General features: G+C 48.0%; 1 protein-coding gene across 2 annotated transcripts; it reads right to left on the bottom strand.

The window, feature by feature from the left end:
• LHFPL4 (LHFPL tetraspan subfamily member 4) lies at window positions 1-25,667 on the bottom strand. 2 transcript variants are annotated; one of them, XM_033132947.1, is made up of 4 exons: window positions 25,536-25,667; window positions 24,116-24,557; window positions 4,878-5,114; window positions 1-2,411 (listed from the first exon to the last, which is right to left on the bottom strand). In XM_033132947.1, the coding sequence occupies exons 2-4, from the start codon at window positions 24,519-24,521 to the stop codon at window positions 2,311-2,313; spliced, it is 744 nt and encodes a 247-aa protein (XP_032988838.1). In that variant the 5' UTR covers window positions 24,522-24,557; window positions 25,536-25,667; the 3' UTR covers window positions 1-2,310. The 2 variants fall into 2 exon arrangements, with proteins under 2 accessions (XP_032988838.1, XP_032988837.1); XM_033132946.1 differs by having other exon boundaries at window positions 24,116-24,610; window positions 25,536-25,664.
• Between the last annotated feature and the right edge of the window lie 1,363 nt (window positions 25,668-27,030).

Raw genomic sequence — 27,030 nt, 5'->3', positions numbered from 1 at the left:
CCCCGGCAGTGGGTAATCTTGGGGGAATGAGCTCTCCCCTCACAGCAGCTTCTCCCCCATTCCTCAGCGTACTTCATCTTCCTCTCCATCCCCTTCCGTTTCTTCCTGCATTTGTCTGGTTTCCCACAACTCATCTTGCCATCTGCTTCCTTCCCTATCCCTATTCCTTCTTCAGTCTTTCCATCCCAGGTTCTCTTTCCCTCGCCAGACCCCTCTGTTCTCGCTCATCCCCTCTCCTTTCTCCATTTCTGTACCTTTTTGGATCCCCCTTTCCTTTGCTCTGTCTCTGTACGTCTCCATCTCCCTCTCTCCTCTCCTGTCTCTTATTTTCTTTCACCCGTCTTCTCCCCATTCCTAATCACTTGCTCCCAGCCCCACCCCCTTGCAGCCTTCCAACACTGGGCTTTGGTGTCACTCTGCCTCTCACTCCCTCTCTCCCACGAGGGTCCCCTCACCCTCCCCTTCCACCTGGGACCCCAGTGTCCAGCCCACCTGCAGACAGCCTGCTGGGGAAGGTGCCAGCAAGGGAGCTGCAGTGGGGGGCTTGGTGGGAGCAGAAGAGAGGGGAGCACAGTGCTGGGCAGAGCACTGGGGGAAGGTGTTTGCCCAGGAGGAGGCAGTGAGAGGGTGGGGGTGGGGAGGTCAGGACTTGGGAAGCTCCGGGTTTCTGGAATCCTATCAGGACCCAGCATCTGATTCCAGTTTGAGTCCAATCGGGGGACTCTGGCAGAGGATTTCTAGGGTCTGTCTTGGAAACCCTCCTCTCAGGTCCATATCTGATGGAAATGAACACAAGGTTGGCAAATACATGGCACTCACTGCTTTTCTGCTCTTCTTTGGCTGAGGCCAACATAACAAAATGCTGCGGTCTCACACTCCTTCTCCACAGGGGGCCAGTCCACCAGCACCCGCAGACAGAAGCAGGCACACTGGAAGAAGCCCACCTGCCGCCTGAACTAGGGCCTGAAGAGGGCTGCCCACACCCCAGACCAGATGGCTGTACCGCCAGGACAACGCAGCAGCAAGGGAAGTCCAGAAACACTTGGCGTCTTCCTTATTTGCTCCCTGCTAAGCGGAAGGAGACGCTCCCCACAGTGGGAGGAGAGGGGGAGAGAAGACTCCTCATCTGCCCCCGTCACACACACACACACACACACGCACACACACACACACGCTCATACACACACACACTCATGCCTCAGCTCCAAGCACTGCCCATTGGGCCGCAGACCCCGGGCATAACGCAAGGCGAGAGGTGGGCAAGGAGAAGGAAGAGGTGGGGACAGGGTTACAAGGCCTGGGTATGGGGACAGGGGTACCCTGTTCAGAGGTGACCTGCAAGTTCAAGTTATGCAGAAAAGTATCAAAGAGGCAAGACAGTCTCTGCCCTTGGCACATGCCCAGGGTCAGGCGGCATGAGAAGGGGCAGAGGGGTGACGCATCCCCTAACTCCCCACTCTTAGGCGCTCTCCCCAACCTTCGACCCTGACAAGAGAGCCAAGGAGTCTGTGCTGTACAAAACGGGCTGTGGTCAAGGGTCCAGTCAAGGTTGAGCCAGCCCGGCAGAGAGGCCAGGCAGCCCCAGGCAGAGCCCCTCCCAGCCCCGCAGCCCCAAGTCAGAGCTCCTCCTCTGGCAGCCTAAGAGGCTGTCTGTCTTTTCTCAGACTCTGGGCTGAACAGGACCCAGGGAGCACTTGACAGGGAGGCCCTGTGCTTTTTCTCTCGGTGCAGCTCAGAGTCCTTGGAGAGAGCTGGGAGCGGGCTGGAGCAGGGGCAGAGCAGCCCTGGGGAGGCTGGTGGCACCTGGAGCTCTGCAAAAACGATGTAACCATCATTGGCAAAAAAAAAAAAAAAAAGATAGGAAAGAGTCTGGTCGCCCTAGGGCAGTGTCTTGAATAAGTTTCTGCAGGAGGCAGGGACCAGAGGAGGCCAGGATACAGCCAGGCAGCAGCCCCCTGAAAGAGGGAGCCTGGGGAGCTGGAATCACAGTTCCTCCTTCCCCTGGAGACACTGCAGGGTCCCCCAGGCCAGGCTGGAGAGAAGAGGAGACACCCCAGGGATGGATGTCTGGCTCCCTTAGGTCAGTTGAGGGAGGGGCAGAATCAGGCCCTTCCGGAGTCTGCAGGGCCTCTCCCCTCCCCCAGGCTACACCCAACCCCAACCTCTCTTCAAAGCCTGGAGCTGGTGGTCGGGTAGCAGGAGAGAAGTCAGTCCGATTGAGGTCTTCCCTTGGAGCTTGAGTGGAGGGATGAGAGGGCACGAGATGGGAGACACTGAGGGCAGGTCAATTCCTGGGCTGGGTCCTGGCCTTCAGGGTCCCTGTGAGTGAGCAATGGGACAGGGGAGGACTCCCCAGCCAGAGACATCACCCCCTGGCCGCAACACGGAGCTTACTGTAGAGCCCACAAAATCTAAGAGAAAGAGAGAATTGGAGAAAGTCAGAGACCTCTGGGGCACTGGGGCTCCCCTTGGCCCCTCCTCAGGGCAGAGGAGGGCAGATGGATGAGCTGCACAGACTCTGAAATGCCAATCAGGCCTCTGTCTAGCTGGATGGCCTTGAGCAGGCCATTGGACCTTGCTGAGTCCCAACTTCCTCATCTGTAAGATGGGCAGAACAGCCTCGTTCACAGGGCGCTTCTGAGGGGCCAGAGAGACATAAATAACACCAGCCAGGGACTCTGCAGTGTTTGGCACATGGTAAATGCTGGACATGATAGCAATTTTTTTTTTCTTACTTTTGTTCCAGAGGTCTTTAGCTCAGAACTGAACTCTGAGGCTCACTCATCTTGAGCTCCCAGTGAGGGACAGAGATCACTGGATGCTGAAAGAAGGCAAACTGGGGCCCCCTGGTGTCACTTTTAACACTGAGATGCTAGGTCTTTTGGGGAGGGAAGGGAGGCCACTGAGTGCGTCCACCTCACACGGGTCACATCCTGGAGGCCCTTCAGAAAGGCCAGATGGCTGCCTTAGTCCTGCACTTCTGAAAGCTGCCACCAGAGGGCAGGCCCTGACCTCACACCAACACCACAGAAACCACAGCAGGTCAAGCCGTCCAGGGGCAGGAGCCTCAGAGCTGAGGTTAGCAGCCAGCAGCCTGGGAGGGGCCTGAAAAGGGGGCAGGCAGGGGAAAGAGCGTGGCCTTTGGACTTGGACCTGGGTTCACATTTTGGCTCCACCACTTCGGTGACTTTGGACTTCTCTAAGTTGCTGGACTTCTCTAGACTCCACTTTCTCATTTGTAAAATGGTGGTCATGATGCCTGCCTGTTGGAGAGTTGCAAGGAGTGACAGCTTTTACTGAGCATGCACCACGTGGCCCTTTACAGGCATAACCTTTCTTTCATCTTCACAGGACAGCCCTGTCAGGTGGCACTGTTTTCACCATCCTCATGCAGGAAACTGAGGCTCAAGGAGGTGAAGTCATTTCTTAGATCAGCCTGCTTCCTACACAATCTGCTCTCACGGTCCAAGGGTTCTACCATAATACTAAACTGCCCTTGCCACGTGAGATAACGCTACCACCGTTATCCCTATTTTATACATGAGAGACTGACTCCAAAAGATGAATATGAGTCAGGGGAAGCGCTAGAGACCCAGTATGTGCTAAGGTCTCAAGGAAGGGTGTGACGATGAAAATGACTGGTTTCTCACAGCACACCCAGACAGACGGGGGTCTAGCCACCGATGCCATGCAGTGTCTCCCCTTACTCCAGGGGGCACGGAGGGCTCCTGGATTAGAAGACCAACCCTCCTGTGGAGAAAAATCTGGCACTCATTACAATGCTAAGTGTGCGATTCCACTTCTGGAAAGACACCAAGAAAATACAAAGACGTTCATTGTGTCGTTGCCAGTGATAGTATAGTAACAGCCCCGAAAAGGAGAATTACAGTTCCTTCATCTTCTGTAATGCTAAGTGTTGGATTAAAAGGGCAAGATGGTTCTCCATGAAATGATAAAAACACAGACCTTTAGTCATTTATCATGCTCCCGGGTGGAGCACAAAAAGCAATTTGAGGAGGGGTTTCTTTAGGATGACTGATGCCTGTCCTAAGTCATGTTAGCAAGTAACACTACTCTCTGGTTTGTAAAGGAATGGATCTGGTAGGAAGATGCACAGAGAAGCATCTGATAAAAGTGGTGACCCCTGAGACTCTGGCCTAAGTTTTTGCTTTATTGCATTTTAATGTTACTTGATATGTACAGAAGCATATAGGTAATATACTCAGTATAAAGAATACTGTAACAAACAGCTGCGGGCCCACCATGCAAGAACTGTAACTCCACCAACAATTCGTACCCACCTGCCTGTCCCCCATCTCATGTTCCTGGCTTCCCCCTGTCCACCCCAACCATATGTAACTACCATCCTACTGTTTGGATTTCTCATTTCAGGATTACTAACAATATATGTATGTTTAAACTAGACATCGCTTAGTGGTGCTTGGTTTTTGAGCTCAATAAAAATCTCATGTCATCTTCTGGAACTTCATTTCCCCTTCCCCCAATATTGTTTCCAGCCTGTATCCATTCTGTTGATATAACTGAGGTTCATTCATTTTCACAGTTATGAACTATCTTCCTGTCAATGGCCATTTAGGCTGTTTTTGGTTCTTAGCTACTTTTGAAACTTCTGCAAGAGCATTCTTACGTGTTTCTCATGGGTTTATACTCACAGGTGGGTTTGCTGGGTCACAGGCAAGCAAATGTTCCAGTCTGAGGGATAACGCCACGTTGTTTTCAAGGTGGTCGTACTGTCTGTACCATTCCCAATTCTTGCCTCACTATTGACTTTGCAGTTGCCCTGCCTTCAAGAGGCAGGCCTTGCCCTCACCCCTCAGCCCAGGCCGGCAGCCGCCCACCCAGAGATGCCCACTCACCTTTGTTGTCTTGCTTAAGCTCCTCCTGAAGCAGGTCTGTTTGCCGGTTGCCCAGCACGAAGGCGAGAAAGGAGAGGATAAGGGCGTTGAGGATGCCGATGATGGCCAGGATGTACGCCCAGCGCACCGAACAGTCCCCCAGGGAGTACTTCCCGGTCTTGGCCCCGCACATGTCCCGGATGGTCTCGGAGTCCCAGCCGTCGGGGAAGATCATGCAGCCCAGCACGAGGCACAGAGCTGAGAGGGCGCAAGGCCGCGGTCAGTGAGGAAGAGAGAAGGGGATGATGACTCCCCGGAGCCCTCCTCCGACTGCGCCCCCAATCCACCCATCAACCCTAGAGCCTGTTAACCGCTTCCTGTGGGTTGCAGAAAATCTAGAGCCTGAGATGGCCCCTGCCTCAGAGAGCTTTAGGGAACCCATCATTGCCTTTCCCACACCCATCAAATCAACACCCCCTCCAGGAAGCCTTCCCGGAAATAGCAGAAAATAGCACATCACTGTCACCTCCTTCAGTTCCCGTTAGCATCTTGGCCAGGCTTACCCTCTCCCGTCCTCATCACTATTTGTGTATGTTTGTGTCTATGTACGTATGTATGTATTTAGGTCACTCAACAAACATTTATTGAGCGCCATTTTTCTTTCCCTCAAGATGCTGGCAATAAGTTCTCATTCAGCCCTGCGCTCAGTAACTAGACTGGGGTAAGCACGATGGGGGTTGAGCCTAGTTCTTTCACTTAGTGTATGACTTTGGCGGTGCCCCCTGTTTGTGTCTATATGATGGAAATCAGTACTTACCGCACAGAGTGGTTGTGAGGATTAAATGAAGTCATGTTTTTAAGACACTTGGCACAGCCCCAGGCATTCACACACTCAAGGAGTATCTATTGAGGACCTCCTGGGGTACTTGGACCCTAGCCTCGCAGAGATTGTATGTAGTGGGGGAGAGAGAGGCTCATCTGTAAAATGGGGCTAATGTTGGCATTCAAGTGATTGTAAAGATTACGGGAGACAGCAAATGTTAAGTGCTTGACACAGTAAGCCCTGGATAAATGTTAGCGGTGATTATTAAAACTAGTCATAATGGTAAAAATAAAAATCACAAAATAAGGGAATAATTGGAGAGAAGGGGGTTTGGGTTCCCTCATTGGCACCCACTCCTGTGTCTACTGACTCAGCTCTGTCAATCTCAGGCTCTTCCCACTGATTAGCCTAGTGGGTGGGACTCAAGTCTGAGCCAATCAGTACATTGCATTCCTCTGGTAACTGATTGGCTCAGAGAGGGGCACATGCTCCGCACAGCCAATCGGAGCCAACCAGACTCAGTGGGCCGCATAGCGGGTGGTCTCTCTTCGCCTTGCCATGCTGGAGGCCGCATGACTATGACTATGCCTGCGGTTTGATGTCACCCTCTTAGTGTCTGACAGTCCCGCCAACGACTGGGTTACTGTGTCTGAGACCCGGAGATTCCACACCAGGCCCCGGGGTCCTTAACCTGGGCTTTAGATGAGAGTGATGACAAAGTTGGGGTGGTGGTCAGTTCTGACCACTGTCCACAAGGCCCACCTAGTTCCCAGGACAGGGAGGGGGACTTCAGCTTTGCTAGCTCCCTCCAGAGGCCCCAGCGGCCACCTGGCCTCACCCCGCCTCCTTCCTGTAATAAGACAGTGTCCATGACAGTATCCCTGCCCCCCCCCCCAGGTTGTGCTCCTCATGCTGATGCAGGGCTCCCCACAGCAGTGTGACTACACAGACACACACACACACACACACACACACACGCACACACACACACACACATTCTAGCAGGGCTTCCTCCCCTCTGCAATGCTCGCCTCCTCTCAGCTCCAGTGGAACACCCTCCCTGCCACCTAAGGGCTGGTCAGGGTTCCTGCAAAGGGAATGGCAAATGCAAAAATCCCTGAGGCGGTAATGAGCTGGGCCATTTAAAGAATTCAACAAGTTTGAAGATGCGCTTAGACACCCAAATGGAGAGGGAAGCTGGGGGGGAATCAGTGTTGGAGATGTAACTTTGGGAACTGTGGGCACACAGATTCCTAAGTCTGGACGTTATGGAAACTGAAGAGAAGGCTCAGGACTGAGCTCTGCAGTGCTCCAGCATTTACGGGGCGGGAAGAGAGGAGAAGCCTACGGAGAAGGCTTGACCCAGCCACCTCCCCATACATCCCTGACACTTTTCGAAGCCCTTCAGGCCCCTAACGGAGAGGGAAGGAGGATCAAATGCCAGGGTGGGGAAATGGGAGAGACTGAGACGATTCAGCACAGCCCTTCATCCTGCCCTCAGAGTCCCCAGGGCCCTTCCCCAGGCAAGTGCGCAGCCTCCGCTGCCCCTCCCCCGCCCAACTCTCACCCCACTCCACCTTCATGCAGCAGGAAAGATTAGAGACTGGGGAGAGGGCAAACTCAGCCAGCCCCACCGCCTCCTCTCAGGCCCTTTCCTCCTGGGGTACATGCAGTGTTTCTTCTCCCGCCGGGAACATTCCCCGTCTCCATGGAAACTGCTCCAGCATCCGGAGCTCCTAGCGGTGCCTGCTCTGGCTCCTGCCCGCTGTCCGACAGGGCCCACCGCCACCCGCGCTCAGCCCTCAATGAGGTTTTCTTCTCCTGGTTTTGCGCCTGCACCTCCTCTCTATTTCTCTCTGCTTCACCACTTATGCATCTCTCTCTCTAGTCCGTTTCTTTCTTTCTTTACCCTTTCCATCTTTCTCCGTTTGCATCTGTCTCTTTGCATCCTTCTCCCCCTCTTGAGCTAGTCTATATCGTGCTCAAGTTTCAGTCTCGACCCTCGCTCTTCCTCTTCTGTTTAGATCTCTCAGCATTTAACAGTCATTCAACAACCCTCCTCTTTTCTTCCTTATGTAGCTTCTCTTCCTTCTCTGTATCTATCCCTTGGCCCTTTCCCCTCTCTGGCTCTCCCTGCCTACATTCCACATATAAATTCTGAGTGCCAGGCCCTGAGCAGGGTTCTGGGGACACTGGCAGGCATGGTTTCTAACCTCGGGAGCAGAGGTATGTTGGAAGGAATCGAATCAAGTCAACACACAAATGGGATAGTTATACATGTCAAGCAGTTCTTGGAAGGAAACAGACTAGGGGCTGACACCAGAATAACAGCGTGCTCCAAGGAGGCTGGTTGGTGATGGAGCCTCTCCCTCCATCTCTCACTCCCAGCCTGCTTTGCTCTTCCAGTGTTTTAGGTGGTAACTATGGGAATGGGAAACATCCAGAAATCAAGCAAAAGGAGAAAAGGCAACCACATGGCTTTCCCTGGACCTGGGGGAAGAGAGGAAAAGACCACTTAGGGACAGCGTAGGCCAGGGGAGTGACCAAGAGGTTCACCATCAGGAGATGGGATCACTAGAGGCAAGGTAGATTTCAGCACCCCATTTGCTGGATGAAGGAAGTGAGGCTGAGGTCTCTGGAGTACAAGTTCAAGTCTCTTTTGGAAATAATGAGCTGGCTGAAGAGCTGGTTGCTTCAAGGCACAGGTACAAGTGCAGGGTGCAGCATGGGGTAGGATTTCTCAACCGCAGTGTTTTTGACACTTGGCCTGATAATTCTTCATGGCGGGAGACTGTCCTGTGCATTGTGGGATGGTCAGCATCATCCCTAGCCTCTACCAACCAGATGTCAGGGGCACCACCACCCCATCATAATAAAAAAAAGTCTCTAGACATTGCCAGATGTCCCCTGGGGAACAAAACTGTCCCTGGTTGAGAACGACTGGTATAGGGAAAGGGGCCCTAGAATGGGGCGTCTCTATCCAGTTACCCTACAGCCCACTATCCTTGCTCAAAGCAGCCAGGAGGTATTGGGACAAAATTGAGATTAATAATATTAATATTATTAATAATGTGATGATAATGTTAACAAATAATATTGAATGCTTAACTATGTGCCAAGGTGCTAAGCTCTTGACATTCATGATTTCATTTAATCCTATAACAAAATCTATGAGGTGGAAAAAATTATCGTCCTCATTTTACAGATGAAGCTACTGAGGCTCGGAAGGACCAAGTGTCATATCCAACATCACACAGTAAATGGTGGGATCTGTCTGCAAACCCAGACAGATCTTTACTTAATGTTTTCCTTTGAAGATTCACTTTTTAACTTAGAGGCATTTACTGAAAAAGTTAGCTTAATGACTATCAAAGAAAAGGAAAGCAGGATCACTTGCCATAAATAGAAGGGAACTATAAATATAAGTATAATGAAACCAAAACAATGTTCTTAGATTCTGGCTAGGTACTTTTGCCTGCCAAATGCTCTGAGTCTGAGGGCTGCTCCCTTGTTTAAAAGATTTATTATAATAGTACGTGTGAGAGGAGTTAAAGGCACACTAACACCAAACCGAGACTTTCTCCTTGAAGTTATGAAACACTGCCTGCCTGGTACTGCATCAACAGGAGGCTCAGCTTCATTTTTTACGGTGCAACTTTAGGCAAAGTCAAGTTACCTCTCTGGACCTCGGTTTCTTCATCTGTAAAATGGGGATCATGACATCTGCCCTACTCATTTCATAGAGCTTTTGTGAGAATCAAACGACAGAGAAGAGGAAGGGCAAATTATTAAGGGTGAAGTAGGGACAGGTCATGGCAACTCTTGGCAGAGTGGAAAAAAATCATGGACAAAAGAAGCCTTTTTCTAGATATTCAAGAAATGTTAACAGTGACTGCCAGGGGAAGGAGATATTTTTACATATAACCATGATAGAAACCAACAGTTTACTATACTATCTGTTCATCCCCTCTTCCCTACTATTAGAGCCCCAATTTTTAGCTGAGAACTCACCTCTCGAAAACAAAGACTGCATTTTCCAGTCCCCCTTGCAGCTGGATGACTATGCCACAAGATTACGTAAAAATGCCTGCAGATGTGTTACGTATCTTCAAGGAAACAACTTTATATAAACAGATTTATAAGGATGCTAAAATGTGCTCTTCGCCCCCGTTTTCTTCATCTATTCCTTCATCCTGCTGACTGGAATGCAGATGTGATGGCTAGGGCTCCAGCAGCCCTCTCAGCAATGAGGACAAGTGCCATACTCCAGGAGTGGGGGAGCAGAGCTCTGGAAGGAGCCAATGACTTCAGGAGCTACCATACCTGCTCTGGACTGCCTAACTCTCGGGCATTGGTTTTACAAAAAGGACTAGAACTGTTGGTCATAACAACCATTATTTTGGGTATTCCTATGACACGCAGCCAAACCTAGTCTTATATACATGAATACAATGTTATTCATTCTGAATTTTGTATCATATGTATATATCGGGGAAAAAACTTTAAACTGTATGTCCTTGGGAAGTCACTTCACCTTTCTGAACCTAGGTTCTGTCATCATAGGAATGGTGATATCTACTTCTCAAGGCCATGAGGTAGATTGGGTGGTCACCATCATCACCATAATGGCGATACGCCTCATTGTGGAGCATAAAGGTGGCACGTTGGGAAAACAACACGGCGGTATCCATAAAAATTGTACATGCATGTATCCCTTGACTCAGAAATGTATCTTATGTGTACAGCGTGTTCACTGCACCCCCATGTTTATAACACAGGACTGAAATGTCTATTAAGTGGGAACTGGTTATATGGTATATCCGTGCCATGGAATACTAAAAGCCATTAAAACAAATGCAGCACAACCGTATACCGGGGGTGCCAAACAAAAATGTACACATTTTAAGAGATGTTATATGTGTATCACTTTTTGAAGTTGAATTGAATTACGGTAGCAATGTGTGTGTAGTACAATATTCGCTCAAAAGATGATGTTAATCAAATGAATGCTAGCGTCATTCATTGTATTACAATTTTAATACAGTTTTTTCCTTTCTTAAAATGTGTGTACATTTTTTTGGCACCCTCTGTATGTTGTCATGGATCATCTTCTAAGATACATTAAGAAATTTAAAAATCAAGGTACAGAATACTATTTATAGTGTAATCTAGTCCCATCTATAGTTTTTATATTTTTTATTTTATTTTATTTTATTATTATTTTTTTAATATTTTAGTATATTTCCTTTCAATCTTTTTTTTTTTTAATTTTTACTGGGGAATATTGGGGAACAGTGTGTTTTTTCCAGGATCAATCAGCTCCAAGTCGAGCTGTTGTTTTCACTCTAGTTGTGGAGGGCGCAGCACACTGGCCCATGTGGGAATCGAACCGGCGATCTTGGTGTTATGAGCACTGTGCTCTAACCACCTGAGCCAACCAGCGCCACTACATAAAGCTTTTTAATGATGCATTTTATGCTTAGCTATTTTAACAGTTTTATTATAATACTGTTACACCTCTTCTAAGACATCCACTGAGCTGGGCACTCCTACAAGGAGGCCTCTATTTTTGCTCATCTGTCCACTCCACGCCTGACACACCACAGCTAGTACCCATTACTGGGGGGGCCGACTGGATGTTCCCTGGGCCTTTCTGTCCCTGAGCAGACTCCAAAGAAGCTCGCTAAGGATTGAACTGTGTCCCCACAAATTTCCTATGTTGAAGCTCTAACCATCAGTGTGCTGGTATTTGGAGGTGGGGCCTTTGGGAGGAACTTCGGGTTAGATGAGGTCATGAGGGTGGGGTCCCATGATGGCATTATTGCCCTTATCAAAAGAGACACCAGACCTTGCTCTTTCTCCCCCTTATGAGGACACAGCAAGAAGGTGGCCATCTAAAGCCAGGAAGAAGGCCCTCACCAGGACCCAACCGTGCCACCACCTTCATCTGGGACTCCTCAGCTGCCAGAACTGAGAGGAAATAAATGTTTAAACTGCCCAGTATGTGCTATTTTGCTGTGTCAGCCCGAGCTGACAGGATAAGGCCTTATTCCCCTCTCTCCTGATGTGGCCTCTCTGATGTGTCACCTCCTTCTTTTTCGCCTGGGTCCCTTGCACCCAGGCCCTGCAGATGGAAGCTCAGCAGGATGGAGGAACGGGTCTCTGTTACGCAGGAGGCTCAGCTGCTACAGGGGCACTGGAGCACCGTGAGGGGCTGCACAGGCCACCAAGAGAGCCTTCGGCCCCCTCACCTCCCACAGGTCCCCAGAGGCTCTGTGTAATAGGCCCCTCCTCCTCAAGAGAAGGAAAAACCCTGCCCATTCAGAGGGTGCAGGTGCTGGAGAGCAGCCCCACCTGGTAGATCAAAAGCCTCCAAAAGCTGCTCGCCATTGTATGTCTGCGAACTGAGCCTCGTCCACCATCCCTAAGCAATCAGCCATCCTCTCCACAGGTGCTCCCAGCAGAAATGTGCAGCTGTGTTCACCAAGGACATGTCCTGGAAGGTTCACAGGAGCCTGATTCATAGCCCCAAACTGGAAACAACCCAGATGACTATTCGCCCTGTGATGGAGAAATCAATCATGCATTCTCACCCAATGGAATATTAGATAACTATGAGCATGAATAAACTGTGGCTAGGTGCTACAACTTAGATGCACCTTAGAGTCATAACGTTGAGGAGAAAGTGTGATTACGTTCAGATAAAGTTCAAAAACAGACCAAACTAATCTACAGGATTGAAAGTCAGGACGGTAGTGATTGGATGAGGTTCTTGATCTGGATGCTGTTTACATAGGCATAGTCACTTTGTGGAATTTCTCTGAGCTGTAGACCTGATGATTTTTGCACTTTTCTGGAAGTATGTTATATATGTTGACTTTGGAAAAAAAAAAAAGGCTGCATACCATTGTGTGTAATATGTAAACACGGGAAATAACCTAAATGCCCATCGGTAGGTCACGGCCCAGGGTACACCCATGCAGTGGCACATTACACAGTCATAAAGGGAGGGAGGAAGCTCTGTATGTGCTGATGTGGAACGACATCTGGATATGCTACTAAGTGAAAGGCAAGGTTCAGAGCAGCACATATGGTACAACGCTAGCATTCTGTAAAGAGTGGGTGTGGGAACAGTCCCAGAGAGCAGTTTCCAGGCTCTCGGCCTCACATGGAAAGGTGCTGGCTCAGGTAGTAGATGGCCGTCAGCTGTGACTAGTTGGCCATCAGCTATAACCAGTTAGCCATTAGCCACCAGTATAACTGCCGTGGCTGCGCTAGCAAGTGCAGATTGCAGCTAGCACGTGGGTTGGTTGGTTGGTTGGCAGAGAAGCGGACTGTGGAGTGCGGCTAGCAAGTGGGGTTAGCAAGCGTGGATGGCGGATCGCAGATCGTGTGGTCCTACTTCCTGTGTCTCGCTCGGCCGCCAGCGAGACTGGGGTGCAGGAAAACCCCTCATTGGGGTACTAGTTGATGTTTGCTTTTGTGTCTCGACCAACTGCTATCAAGAATATAGTGGTATGAACCCCCTATCCATGCCTCTGTGGGTGTTCCTTTTTGTCCTCACCATATCCTGCATTCTTATGTGGGGAGCGGGAGCTGAGACCCCGCATGACAGTGGGGAAAGAATATGTGTGAGTATCATCTTGCATGTACGTAAAATATTTCTGGAAGGATTTATAGGACACTGATAACCCTGGTTACTTCTAGTAAGAAGACAAACTGAGTAGCTGGAGGACCAGTAGGAGGGCGATGTTGTACTGATAACTTGACGCACCTTTTGAATTTGTAACCAGGTGAACAACTTACCTACTGAAACCATCAAGTGGGTGGAGCTGACTACTAGTAAATGACTCTTGCCAAAGATTTTCATTCACTTAGAATGAAATAATTAAAGCAACAAAGAATGGCAATGCACAAACCAAATGTAACTTGTAGAAATAATGGATTCATCATAAAAACATAAAAATGAAAACCTTTAAGCCCTTTTTGACTCAGCTTGCCAATTGCTAGGAATTTATCCTAAGAAAATGCAAAAAAGAAAGAAAATGTTAATGGATTTGCTCTAAGATTTAGCTATACTCATGACAGAGTAGAGTAGATTTAGAGTACATTACAGATTTAGGCTGTCTATCACATTGTTATTTTAAGAGAGAAAAGATGAGAAAGAAGAAAAAGAGGGAAATGAAGGGGGAGGGGAGAAATAATAAAGAGAGGAAGGAAAGAAACTTAATATCCAAAAGTACAGAAATATAACTCTTTCATACCATGGAGTACTACCCAGCTATTAAAATTATACTGAGGAAGATTTAATTATACAGGAGATACTCAAGATATGTTTGGTTTCAAAAGGCTGTAAAAATAATATAATTTCACTTTGGAAAAAATACATAGTTAAAGCAAAGTTATATAGAATTTACTATGCCAGGCACTATACTAAATACACAGATTACTTCATTTAATCCCCATAGCACTAAGAGTAGGTGCCATTATTATCTTCTTTTTACAGATGAGGACGCTATGGCAGAGAGGCTGTCCAAGTTATCCCAAGTCACACAGCTGGTAAGTTGCAGAACCAGAATTTGAACCCTGATGGTCTGGCTCAAGAGCTTGCTCATATAATCAGTACTCTATACTGTCATGTGTATAGATCAAGCAGTTAAGAATGACTATTTCTGGGAGAGTGAAATTATGGGTCTAATTTTGCTCATCTATATTCTCAAATTGTTCTACAAAGAACAATGATAATTTTACAAATCAGTAAAAGTCTTAGAGAATGTGATATACAGAGATGCAGTAAAGCATAGACTACACCATTGATGGGCTGCTGGTATCCTCTTTAAGTCCCTCCCTCAAGTTTTAGACAGTTTTCTGGACAGGGTCAGGCTGAGATTGGGGCTGAGAGGAGCCCAGTGAAGGGTTTGTGTCCACGTTGGGACCACAGCTCTCCCAGGGAACGCCTCCCCTGTCCTGGTGCAGTAGGAGGCAGTAGGGAAAACCTCTAACAGGGACACACACACACACACACACTCACGCACACACACTCACTCACTCACTCCTCCCCAGGAGGAGAAGGCTATCCACAAGCCCCTCCCTACAAGGTCTGAGCTTTGGCTCTGCTCCTCCCTCACCATGCCAACCTAGGGCAGGGGCTTCTCAGGGAGACAGACCTCTCCTAACAGTCACTTGTGACCCACTGGGTTTAAAGATCCAGGCCCAATCTTAGTACCTCTGTCATCTGGGGATCTCAGAGGATGGGACTCCTGGGCCTGCGCTCCCCACTCCCCATCCAGCTCCCCAGTGCTAGGAGGCACCCTGACTCCATCCTTTCCCTCACCCCACACATCCAATCCATTTGCAAGGCCCATTGGCTCCAAAAACATACCCAGGACAGGCATCTTCTCTCCATCTTCACTGCCACCCCCTGTGCAAGCCACCATGCTCTCCCTCCTGGCTCATCGCAGTGGCCTCCTAACTAGCTCCTCTGCTCCCACCTCTGCCCCATCACAGTCTATTGTCCACTCAGCATCCAGAGTGAACCGTCCAAAACAGATGGTGTCAATCCTGCTTAACGCTCTCCAAAAGCTCCCAGTTGCACTCAGGGTAAAACCCCGATGCCTGGTCCAGGTTTACAAGGCCCACAGGTTCTCTCTAACCCCCCTCCAGCCATGCTGGCCTCTTTTCTAGCCCTGAAAAAATGTTACATTCAGTCCCACCTGGAGGCCTGTGCACTGACCTGTCCCTCCCCCTGGGACACTCTTCCTCTAAGTCATTCAGTCCCCAGCTCACGCATCCTGATCTTAAGGAGCTCATAGTTGAGTAGAAGGACGGTTAAGAACACAAATAATTGTATCTGGTGCCATAGACGTTGTTATGGGGACATGGAACACCCATCACTTTATATGGTCATTATTTGGGAACAGTATTTACACTCGTCCTCCACCTCCAGGCCCAGCCTGCATGGAGCACACAGCCTCTTACTAACTTTTGAACCTGCCAGGTGCACCCCTTTGCCCAGACTCAGCCACTCCGTGCTAGGCTGTGTGCTCTCCCCACATCCTGTCATCCTGTCGCACTCCCTTCAGTTCTGGACACGGCCCTTCCAGCTGGTTCCATCTCTTTCCAGTTGCCCTCTGGCTCTTCCAGGCAGGCGTCCTTTCTCAAGGCCATCCTTTTCAGTTTCTTGGTTGCTAATTTGAGCAGCTTCTGGCTTCTCTCGCCAAGCCTCCTTTCCTGGCTCCTCCTCCCCCTGCCTCTTACGGGTTGGTGTTTCTAAGCTGTCTCCTCTTCTCCCTCCTTCCATATACTCTCCCCTGGAAGTTGCAGCCCCTACTCAGTCTTATAAGGGGACGCTTCACATCTACATTTTCAGTTTAGTTTTCTCTCCTAAGCTCCACACCTCAATATCCAATTGCTTGTCAGACTCTTCCTCTTGCACATCCCATAGGGACCTCAAATTCACCATTTCCCAGACTGACCTGACCTTGCTCCTGTGTCCTTTGGGAATGTCACTCCAGAGACCCAACTGTCCAAGGAGGAAAGCTGGAGTCATTTGCAACACCTGCCTGTCCTCACCCCAGCACACCTGCTGGTCCCCTAAATAGGTCCCAATCTTTCTCCTCCTCTCCCTCCCCCAGCCTCAGCACTTCTCAGCTGGACCACTGCCTCGCCTTCTCCCGGGGCTGCCTGCCTCCCTCCAGCAGCCACCACGTCACCTTCCTAAACCCACATCTGACCCTGGTCACTCTGTGCCTAAAAGTGATTCCGCATCACCTAGGAATAGGACCCAAACTCCAAGACCCAACTTTCAAGGCTCTCCATAGGCCAGTCCTACCTACTTTTTGGGCTTATCTCCCAATTCTTTCCACTTTTTAAGCTTTTCTCCCTTGTTCTAGTACAGGCCACGGAATGTTGGAGCCAAAGTGATTTGACACAAGTCACAGAACAGCTAACAGTTACTGAGAGTTCCCTTTCTGCCAGGGTCTGTACACATATTTACAATCAATCCTTCAATAGCCCAGTGAAGTAGTTACTATTTTTGTTCCCATTGTATAGAGGAGGAAACTGAAACTCAGAAATTACACAACCTTCCTAAGGATACTTAGTTGGTAATGCTACACTCGGGATTCAAATTCAGGTTATCTGACCACTGAATATGCTCCCAGAGGGGTGGGTGGTGGAGCGAGGACTTAAATCAGATATCATGACTCACTCATTCATTCATTCATTTAATAGACATTTATTAAGCACCTACTATGTGTCAGGCACAGAATCCTGATCCAGGTCTCTCATTATGCTATTAAATTGCTCTGGGATAAAAGTAAGGTTGATAATGATGGATAACATGAAACAGGAGTGAAAAGAAAAAGACAAAATTAAGAGGCTTTCAGAATAAGGATAGTTTTAGCCCTCATCCTCTTAACACCTCCAACCCAGCCTTTCCACTAACAGCCAGATCTGGTACGTTTCCCCCAGGCTCAAAATACTTCAAGATCTTTCCAGGTATTACACTAGACCCAGGAGCCATACAGGATGATTTGCTTATGTTGAGAAAAATTGAATTTCACCATGGGGAAAACATCCATAGACAAAGTCAAAAGACAAACTGGGAAACAATATTTGTAACTCACATCACAGACAAGGAGCTAACTTTCTTAATATAATGAGTTCTTACATATAAAAGAGGAAAATACTATTAACTGATAGAAAAGCATATATGAACTAATATAAGAGGTACTCAACCTCATTCATAACCAGAAACAGGCAAATGACTACCTACTACATAACAGTATTTTTTACCCATTGGGTTGGCAAAAGTAAAATATTTGATAACACACTCAGTGGGCAAAGATGTAAGGGAACAGGGACTTCCATGCACTGCTGCTGGGAGGAGAGGGTGCTACGGCTGGATTTGACAGTATTGTAAATATACAGACCATTTAATCCAGCAACTTCACTCTAGGTCTTCATTTTATCCTTTTTTTTTTTAAATTAAAGTTTATCGGGGTGACAATGATTAGTAAAGTTACATAGATTTCAGGTGTACAATTCTGTAATATATCATCTATATCTCTCATTGTGTGTTCACCACCCAGAGTCTCATTTTATCCTTATACTTACATACGTATCAAATTATTTATATACAGCATTATCCACTGAAATATTGTCATAGCAAAATATTATAAACAACTCAAATAATGATTAAATACATGATGATATAGCTATACAGAAGTATATTATGCAGCTCTTCAGAAAGAAGTAGCTCTTTATATATAATGATGTAAAACAATCTCAAAAATGTATTGTTGAATGAAAAAAGCAAGACAAACCAAACGTTTAGTATGCTACAATTTGTCGTGGTTCTTATGTCCACAAATTCTTTGACAGTCTTCCCTTCAAGAAGAGGAGGTGTATTCTCCTCCCTTTGAACGTGCACTGAATTTACTAACTCACTTCTAACGACAGAGTGTAGCAAAAGTGATGGTATATGATATCTGAGATTAGGACATAAAAGGCAGTGTGATGGCCAAAACAATCCTGAAAATTGGAGGACTCACACACATCCTGACTTGAAAACTCACTACAAAGCAATAGTAATCAGAACAATCTGATACAGCATAAAGATAGACATACAGGTCAATGGAATAGAATTGAGAATCTAGAAGTTAACGCATATATCTATGGTCAATTAATGTTTTGACAAAGATGCTAAGACCATTCAATTGAGAAAGAATAATCTTTTCAATAAATGGTGCTGGGACAACTGGATAGCCATATGCAAAAGAATGAAGTTGGACCCTGGCTTTACACATATATAGAAATTAACTCAAATGGATCAGAGATCTAAGTGTAAGAGTTAAAATTATAAAACTCTTAGAAGAAAACATACAGGTAAATTTTTGTGACCCTGGATTTGGCAATGGATTCTCAGTTATGACACCAAAAGTACAAGCAACAAAAGAAAAAAAAAATAGATAAATTGGATTTTGCACAAATTAAAAACTTTTGTGCTCAAAGAACACTACAAAGAAAATGAAAAGACAGCCATAGAATGGAAGACATTTGCAAATCACATATTTGATAAGAGACTTATATCGAGAGTATATAAAGAACTCTCACAACTCAATAATAAAAAGAAAAATAAACCAATTTTAAAAATGGACAAAGAATCTGAATAGATACTTTTCCAAAGATGATATACAAATGGCCAATAAGCACAGGAAAAGAGGCTCAACACCACGAATCATTATGGAAACGCAAATCAAAACAATGAGATACCAATTCATACCTAGTATGATCGTTATGATCAAAAAGTTAGGTAATAGCAAGTGTTGATGAGCATATGAAGACATGGGAACGCTCACTGCTGGTGGGAATTTACAATGGAAAACAATCTGGCATTTCCTCAAAATGTTAAATATAAAGTTGTTATGTAGCTGGCAATTTCACTCCTAGGTACACACCCAAGAGAAATGAAACCATGTGTCCACACAAAAACTTGTACACAAATTTCACAGCATTATTCAAAATAGCCAAAAGGTGGAAACAACCCAAATGTCCACTAATTGATAACTGGGTAAACAAAATGTGATACATCCATACAATGGAATATTATTCAGCCACAAAAAGGAATATAGCATTGATACATGCTACAACATGATAAACCTCAAAAACTTTATGGTAAGGGAAAGATGCCGGTCACATATTATATGATTCCATTTCTATGAAATGTCCTGAGTAGGCCAATCTATAGAGACAGAAAGTAGACTAGTGGTTGCTGCGGGAATAGGTTGAGAGGGTGATAGCTAAAGGACATAAGGGTTCTTTTTGAGTTGAAAATATCCTAAAATTGATTATGGTGATAACTGCTCGACTCTGTGAATATGCTAAAAATCACTGGATTATACATTTTATATGGATGAATTGTGTGGCATATGAGTTATATCTCAACGAAGCTGTTACTGAAAAAGGGGGTTGGGTAGTGTAGCTTCTTCCTTTTTCTTTCTCTCTCGTATCACTCATTCTGAGGTTTCCTGTCAACACGTGAGTGTGGCTAGATTCCTCCAGCTCCCCAAATTCCTGTGACTCACAGTAACAGAGATAATGATTGCTTGTTGCTTTAAGCTTGGGGGTAATTTGTTATGCAGCAATAGGTAAGTAATATACCACTTATGTAAAAAAATATATATCGTTTGCATTTCCTTGTATGTTTATGGGAATTCTTGGCAAGGATATGCAAGAAACTGGTAACAGTGATTGCCTTTGGGAGGATCGTTGGAGGACGAGGGCAAGAAAAAGACTTATGGCTGATTGTATACCTTTTTACCTTTTGAATTTTGTATCATGTGCATATAATAACTTTTCCAAAAAGTAAATAGATGTCCGGAAAATTTATAAACAATTTTTAAAAAGTCAACTATCTGCTGCCTATAGGTAACGTCTAAACTCCTTACCGTGGCTTCGAAGCTCTGCATGATCCATCTCTCTGTCTCAACTTGCACCTCTCTTGGCCCTAATTGCTTGTAGTCCCCGAAACACACCAGGCTATGTCCCACCTCCATGCCTTTGATCGTACTGTCTTTTCTGCCTGGTTTGCTTTCTCCCTCCTTCCCATTCCTTAAAACTCAGCTCAAATGCTGTTACTTTTTAGAAGACTTTCCTGCTGTCTTTAACTGTGTCAGAAGTCCCATTCGCGCCCCAGACTACGCTGTGCATGATTCAGTCATTTCATGTGTTGTACACAGTGTGATGATCTGTTTTCTTCCCTGCCTCTGCCATTAGACTATGAAAACATGTCCCTGGGAGTGAGGGCTCTTCATCAGGATTCCCAGAGCTTATCACGGTGCCTGACACCGAGAGGAGGTATCAGAAAAGGATTGATGTAATAGAAAAAGGAAGGGGGCAGGGAGGGAGGGAGGGCATGAAGAAGGGAGGAAGGAAAGAAGAGTGACAGGGAGAGTTGGGGGAGGAAGAAAGAAAATGAGGGAAGGATGAAGGGAGGGAGGAAAGAAATGCCCCCAATGTAGTCAGCAGGGTCATGCACATCAACAAAGACTTATTGGATGAATAAAATCTTAAACCAAATCTGAAACAAACAGCAAGAAATGTGGATGCATATTGTGCCATAGTGACAGGAGCTCCTGTCATTTCTGGGCCTAGCCCCGAAACCCTGCTGATTCAGGACACACATCTGGAAGGCTGGCAGATCGCATTTCTGGATCACCAACCAGCCCTTGTTGCCATCTCCACCTTCAGTCTCCCCCAGCTCCCACTTCATGTCACACACTCTGTTCTCTGCTGTGACTCCAGCACCAGGCAGTGCCTGGCACATAGTAGGCACTCAATATTGAATGAATTGGGTCAGAATCATCTCCCTTCTGTGGATAGAGGGTCTCACTTTGGGATCATGAACTTGTCTCTTCTCTCTGCGACTCAGTTTTTTTCATCTGTAAAATGAAGGAGTTGGGCAAGCTGAGGCGTAAGACCCTTCCCAGCTGATAGCTTATGACTTCACAAGGCCTTCGATTATCCCAGCAAGTCCCAACTTTTCCACCTGAGCATCAAGGACTTCTCACAAACTGCTCTTCACTCAGACTATGTTACAGGAATAAAAGTGACCATTTATCGAGTGTTTACTGTACACCAGGAACTACACCCAGCATTTTATACCCATCATTTTGTATATTTCTTTCTACCACCTCTGAAGTAGGTACAATAATAATCTCCATTTTACAGATAAGGACACTGAGACTCAGAGAGAAAAACACTTTTATCCAAGGCCACACAGCTGAGAAGTGGCAGAGTGGGAATTCTAAGTCCTCTGCTCTTAATCCACTTCCCCACACTGCACCCTCAGGCCATCGGCCAGGCTTCCAACCTGAGTCTCTCTCCAGCCAGCGAACCCCCCTTGGCAAACTTCACCCAACCCACAGGTAAACATTGAGTACATAGAGCTAACAGCTATAACAGATCTTTTTGGACTTGTGTTAAGTTTCATCTCCACCTTTCATTAGATGTGTGGCCTTTAAGCAAGTCACTTTCACAGGTGAAGATTAAATGACATAATAAATGTGAAAATGTCTAACAGATAAGCTAGCACATTGTGTCTTCCCAGTCCCTGGGAAAGACCAGGTACAGAGTCACAGAGATATCCTGAGAAGCCCTGCAAAGCTGACCCCTAACTCCATAAAGGGCGACCTGGAACTGCCAGCCCCTGTGCTTTACATTTGACTCTGGTAAATGCAAATACATCACACCACTATCCCCAGCATTAATGTTCCTTTATAAATTGTTGGGCTTTAGCATCAAACAGACGGAGTTATAATCCTGGCTCCACCACTAACTACCTTTATGACCTTGAACAAATGACTTTTGCTTCTTTGAGGCTCAGTGTTCTCATCTATAAAATATCGATAAGGTCACCTCCTCCATAGATTCTATGAGGATCAAATAACAGTATGCATGTAAATGTTAGCAAGTGATCACGCAAAGAGTAAAGGCTCATAAAATGTTAACTGCTATTTTCCCTGAATAATAATAAACGTCATAGCAACTTCAAACTGCTACTGATTGAAGCCAGATTCCTTGACCCCGTATCCAGAGCCTTGCACACTGGTCCCATCATTCCTTCCTGCCCTCTCCACACGCCGTTCCCCACGTGGATGTCACACTCAATCTAAATGTGGCTTTCTCACCTCTGTGTCTCTGCCCATGACCTTCCTCTCCATTCAGAATGCTCTCCCACACCTCACACCTGTCCTGCCCAACTAAGCCAGCAGCCTTCTTGATTGCCCTGGGTTTCCATTTCTTTCTGCACTTGTCTTACCTAAAGTATCCCTCTTCCAGTGGTCAGGTTTGACTTCTCTTTGCAGGAATTGATCTTTCTCAACTATCAGTCCATGTGTTACAGGGACGGGCATGTGGCTGAGGCCTTAGACAAGTCACACTGATTAATTACGAGGTGGACACTTGACCAAAGCTGAGCCCATGAGAATCAGCCCTGGAACTTTTGGAACCATTGAGTTAGAGGAGCTCTTTTTCCACAGGCATTACTAAGTTGAAGCAATTGTAAATTCAGAGCTGCTAGTAGCCTTATTTATCACCTTCAAAACAGAAGAGGACTTAAAAATGAGCCAACACAGAAAAACCAAGAAATGGAGGGAGACATATTTTAATGACATTGTTTAAGCATCTGGATCCATTCATGCCTGAAGCCAGATACTCCTGACTTTTAAGTTATGTCATTACTTTATTTTATTTTAATTTATTTTAAAGGGGCCAACACTTGTTGAATGTCTTGAGGTGCTTATTTTCAAAAACCATCTCTGCTGCATGACCGTCATATTTTCCCTTCTCCTTCTCACCCTGGAAGGCTCCAAACTTTTTCTTAGCTTTCATCAGCCCTCCTCCCCCATCCTCTGGCCCCACTTTCCCCAGCCCAACTCTCTTCCCTGCTTGCAATTAGGCAAATGCCCAAGTTGCTGAATCTTTAAAATATGTCTTCGATCGAAATGAGGGTGGGGGTAGGGGACTCTAATGGATCCTGGAAAATTGTCTCAGCAGTTCTTATTCCCAAAGGCCCTTCTTTGATTGTTAGGTTAAGATATCTATCTTAGCCAAACATTTCAGAGGGTCTCAGGAGCTCATTCTCTTTGGGCATGGCACCAGAACCCTTCCTGCATTGGGTGGTGGTAGGGAACAGAGACCTGTCCTCCAGAGACCCATTTGCCAGGTGCTGTCAATCGCCCACATTTCAAACATTGGATACACTATAAACAGCCTCCTTCTGTCCTCCTTTATCTTAGCACAGAACTTTAAAGTTTACAAGATACTCTTTCATTTGTTCTTGGAATCCTCTTCACTGTTTTACAAATGAGGAAACTGAGCCTCAGAGAAGTAAAGCGAAACACCCAATTTAATGATGTCAGCAAGTGAAAGCTCAAAGTCAGATCTCTTGATTCCCCATCTCATGCTTTTTTCACATACACACACACACACACACACACACACACACACACACACTGCTCACACCTAGAGTAACTCCTCATCAGATAATTATTTCCCATAAAACAGCCACGAGAGACTCTAACATAATGCTAAACTATCAATAAATACAGTCTGCCCATGTCCAAGCACACAATCCCAAAGACCCACTTCTAAGGCTCTAGCCCCTGCCCCAAGGTGTCTCTCTCTCTCTCTCTCTCTCTCTCTCTCTCTCTCTCTCTCTCTCTCTCTCTCTCTCTCTCTCTCTCTCTCTCTCTCTCTCTCTCTCATAACCCGTCTCCCCACCCCCAGTGGCCGCTGAGGAGCAGCCAAGGAGGTGTGTCGTTAGACAGATGAGCAGAATCTATCTCTGACTCCTCCAAGAAGGGGTTCTAGAAGGAAGGAGCCCCCTTCCCCAGCACCTGTTCTAGGGGTCCCGCCCCCGGCCCTCCCCTACCTGCCAGGAGCTGCATCCAGGCGCAGATCTTGTAGACCGTGGCGGTGTTGCAGAAGAAGAAAAGCGCAAAGCACGTGATGCAGCCGAGGATCAGCACCATGGAGAGCAGCACGAAGAAGGCGGCCGCCTTGAAGGCGCCGGACGGGATGGTGCTGAAGTCGGTGAACGAACCGCGGCAGGTGAGCTCGCGGCCCGCTAGCCCGCTGCCCACACAGTAGTGGAAGAGGCCGAAGTAGCCAGGCTTGGGGGTGCTCACGCTGTCGCCCACCCAGTAGGGCTGGATGAAGACCACCACGTTGATGATGGCGAAGCAGATGGTGAAGATGGCCCATAGCACGCCGATGGCCCGCGAATTCCGCATGTAGTGCTCGTGATAGAGCTTGGAGGCCTCCTGCGAGGGCAGCATGGTGCCCGGGGGCGGGGCCGGCAGCGACGGCGGCCGCTGACGGGGGCCGCCGGCCCGGGACCGACCGCCACCGGGTTGCCGGGAGGGAGCTGGGGACGCACACGCGAGAAGCAACCCTGAGCCAAAGAACTCGCGAGGGCAGGGCTTGGGCGGAGCTGGGGAGCCCCGGGGGCTGGTATGGGGAAGCTAAGCGGGGGTCATGAGTGTTGGGTTGTAGTCTGTGGGGAGACTGGCAGAGATCTCCAATTGTGGACTTAGGAAGGGGCCGTGTGAAAGTTGGGGGGCTGGGATGAGGGGGCTGTGATGAAGATATGGGAGCTGGAATGTGGGGGTTAGAAAGCGGTCATGGGGGAGTTGGGGAGGGAGCCTGGGGGCTGGTATTGGAGGAATAAGAGGGGATCATGGGGAGATGGAATGGAGGCTGGGGACCGGTATTGCAGGATTAGCAGAGGGGTTGTACATACGGAGCTCGGAAGGAAATGGTATTAGGGGTAGGAGGTCTGGTTTTGGGTGTCCAGAAAAGGCTGTAGAGAGGGGGTGGGCGCTTCACTGAGGGGGTAAGAAAGGGAAATAAGGGGCAGGTACTGGGGGATTGGGAAGGTGATATGGGGGCTGGGAGAGGGAGGGGAGGCTGGTATGAGGGTCTAAGAGGACGAAGCGGAGGGATCAGGATGAGGCTAGAGGGGAGTCGGGGTCTGGGACTGCAGGGTCTGGACACGGGATGGGAGGACTCGAGGGGTCCTTCAGAAGCCAGGGCTGGATGTAGGCTGGGAGGGAGCCTAGTATTGGCGGGCCAGGGCTGGGGAGAGAGGTTTCCCAGGCCAAGGGGACGAGGGACCTTGGCGTGAAGGCAGCCTGGGCTACGAGGAGAGGGCGGTGGGCAGGGGGTGTCCCCCGGACGCTGGGGAACGGCCGGGCCCCAGTAGGGCCAGGGGTGGGGGGGCGGCTGCCCCGCGCCCAGGCCGGACGAGCACCGAGGCTGCGGCTTCGGGGAGGGGGTGCGGGGAGACCAACCTGGGCCTGGTCCTGGGCAGCGGGTCCGGGACTGGCACAGCCTAGGCGCCGCGACTCGGCGCTCCCAGTAGCGGCTGCCTTGGCCCAGGCGGCGGCCGCCGCGCGGCCTCCATCTTGCTCGGGCTCTCCCCGGGGCGCGCTCCCGCGCCAAGGCGGGCGCTCTCGTGCACCGGCGCGGCCAGGCGAAGGCGCGCTCCTGCCTCTGGCGTGCGGGGCGGAGCGGAAAGGGGGGGGGGTGACACGGTCCCCGACGTCCCCCAGCCACAGCAATAGTAAGTCCCCTCCACAGTAAGGCCCTCTGGATTGGGGGACCTCCTTCTTCCAGCCTAAGCTGTGGGGCTGTGGGTCCCCACAAAGCCGGTGGGAATGGGGGAGGGGCCGAATGGGGTATTATTTGATAGGGTTTGAACTGATCTCTTCCTTCCAAATTACCTTCCCTACAGCCTATCACAGTACCTCAAGTTGCACCATTTCGCTTCTAGTCCTTTGGGTCTTGGAAGCGTTGAAGGTTCCTAGAGTCGCCTAGGAAACTGCCAACACCCCTGGGAGAGGGAACCCCCTAACCTGTTAGCAGCCCACGCCTACGGTGGGGATTCATCGGCCGCCAGTGCAACGAGCGGGGCCTGGGGAACAGGACGCAGGTGAGTATCGGGAGACAGGAGAGGAGGCTGGGAACCTGTTGGTTTCCCTCCCTACACTCTCCCCAGTGCCTGGCATGAAGGTGGGCACATCATTAAGAACAAAGCATCCAAATCCAGGCTCAAGGTGAGGCCGAGAACACCCCGGGGGCAATCCAAGGCGCCAGGGTGGGTCATTTCTTTCCCTGCAAGAATTTAGCTTTGGCTTGGTGATTTGGGTTGCCTTTGGTTCGGACAAACTAACTCCTACGTACTGTCTCTGTGACCTTGCTCTTGCACTCTTTGAACCTGTTTCCTCGTCCCTAAAGTGGGGGAGATTAAGCTCACTTAAAAGTGGAAGGGGGTTTGAAAAAAATAATCTGTTCATGGGTTCCAAATGCTGGACTCCACACAGGGGTCAGTCTGATGAAATTTGCATCTATCTGCAAATCATCAGCATCAGCAGCATGTAAGGTTGCCAACTGATGCAGGAGGAAAAAGGGACTGGTTGTTGTTTTCTGAGATTATGTACTTTCTACTATCTTAGTGCAAAAATTCCTTTTTTAAAAGAAATGGCAATGATAGTTTATGGAAGGATTTTTATAATGTCCTTATTGGGCAAAATAAAAAATGGGCAGTGTCATTTTCATCCCCCCCCCAAAAAAAAATTACGGGTCCATGAGTTCCCACAATTTGGGCAACTCAGACCCATGTGAGGTCATGTCACCTGAGCACAGAGTGCTCAGTAAGTTTGGTTACCTTCCACTGGCTCCTTGCAGAGGGTATCCTGATGGTCCTAAGATACTGGAATCATAAGCTGCAAGGGGTTGTGGAGAGAGTCTTGTTCTACACCTCCCAGATGACAGATGGAGAACAAA

The sequence above is a fragment of the Rhinolophus ferrumequinum genome, chromosome 17 (assembly GCF_004115265.2).
Source record: "Rhinolophus ferrumequinum isolate MPI-CBG mRhiFer1 chromosome 17, mRhiFer1_v1.p, whole genome shotgun sequence".
NCBI classification, from domain to species: domain Eukaryota; kingdom Metazoa; phylum Chordata; class Mammalia; order Chiroptera; family Rhinolophidae; genus Rhinolophus; species Rhinolophus ferrumequinum.
The sequence above is the reverse complement of the archived record's forward strand: the minus strand, read 5'-3'. Positions and strand labels throughout refer to the sequence as shown.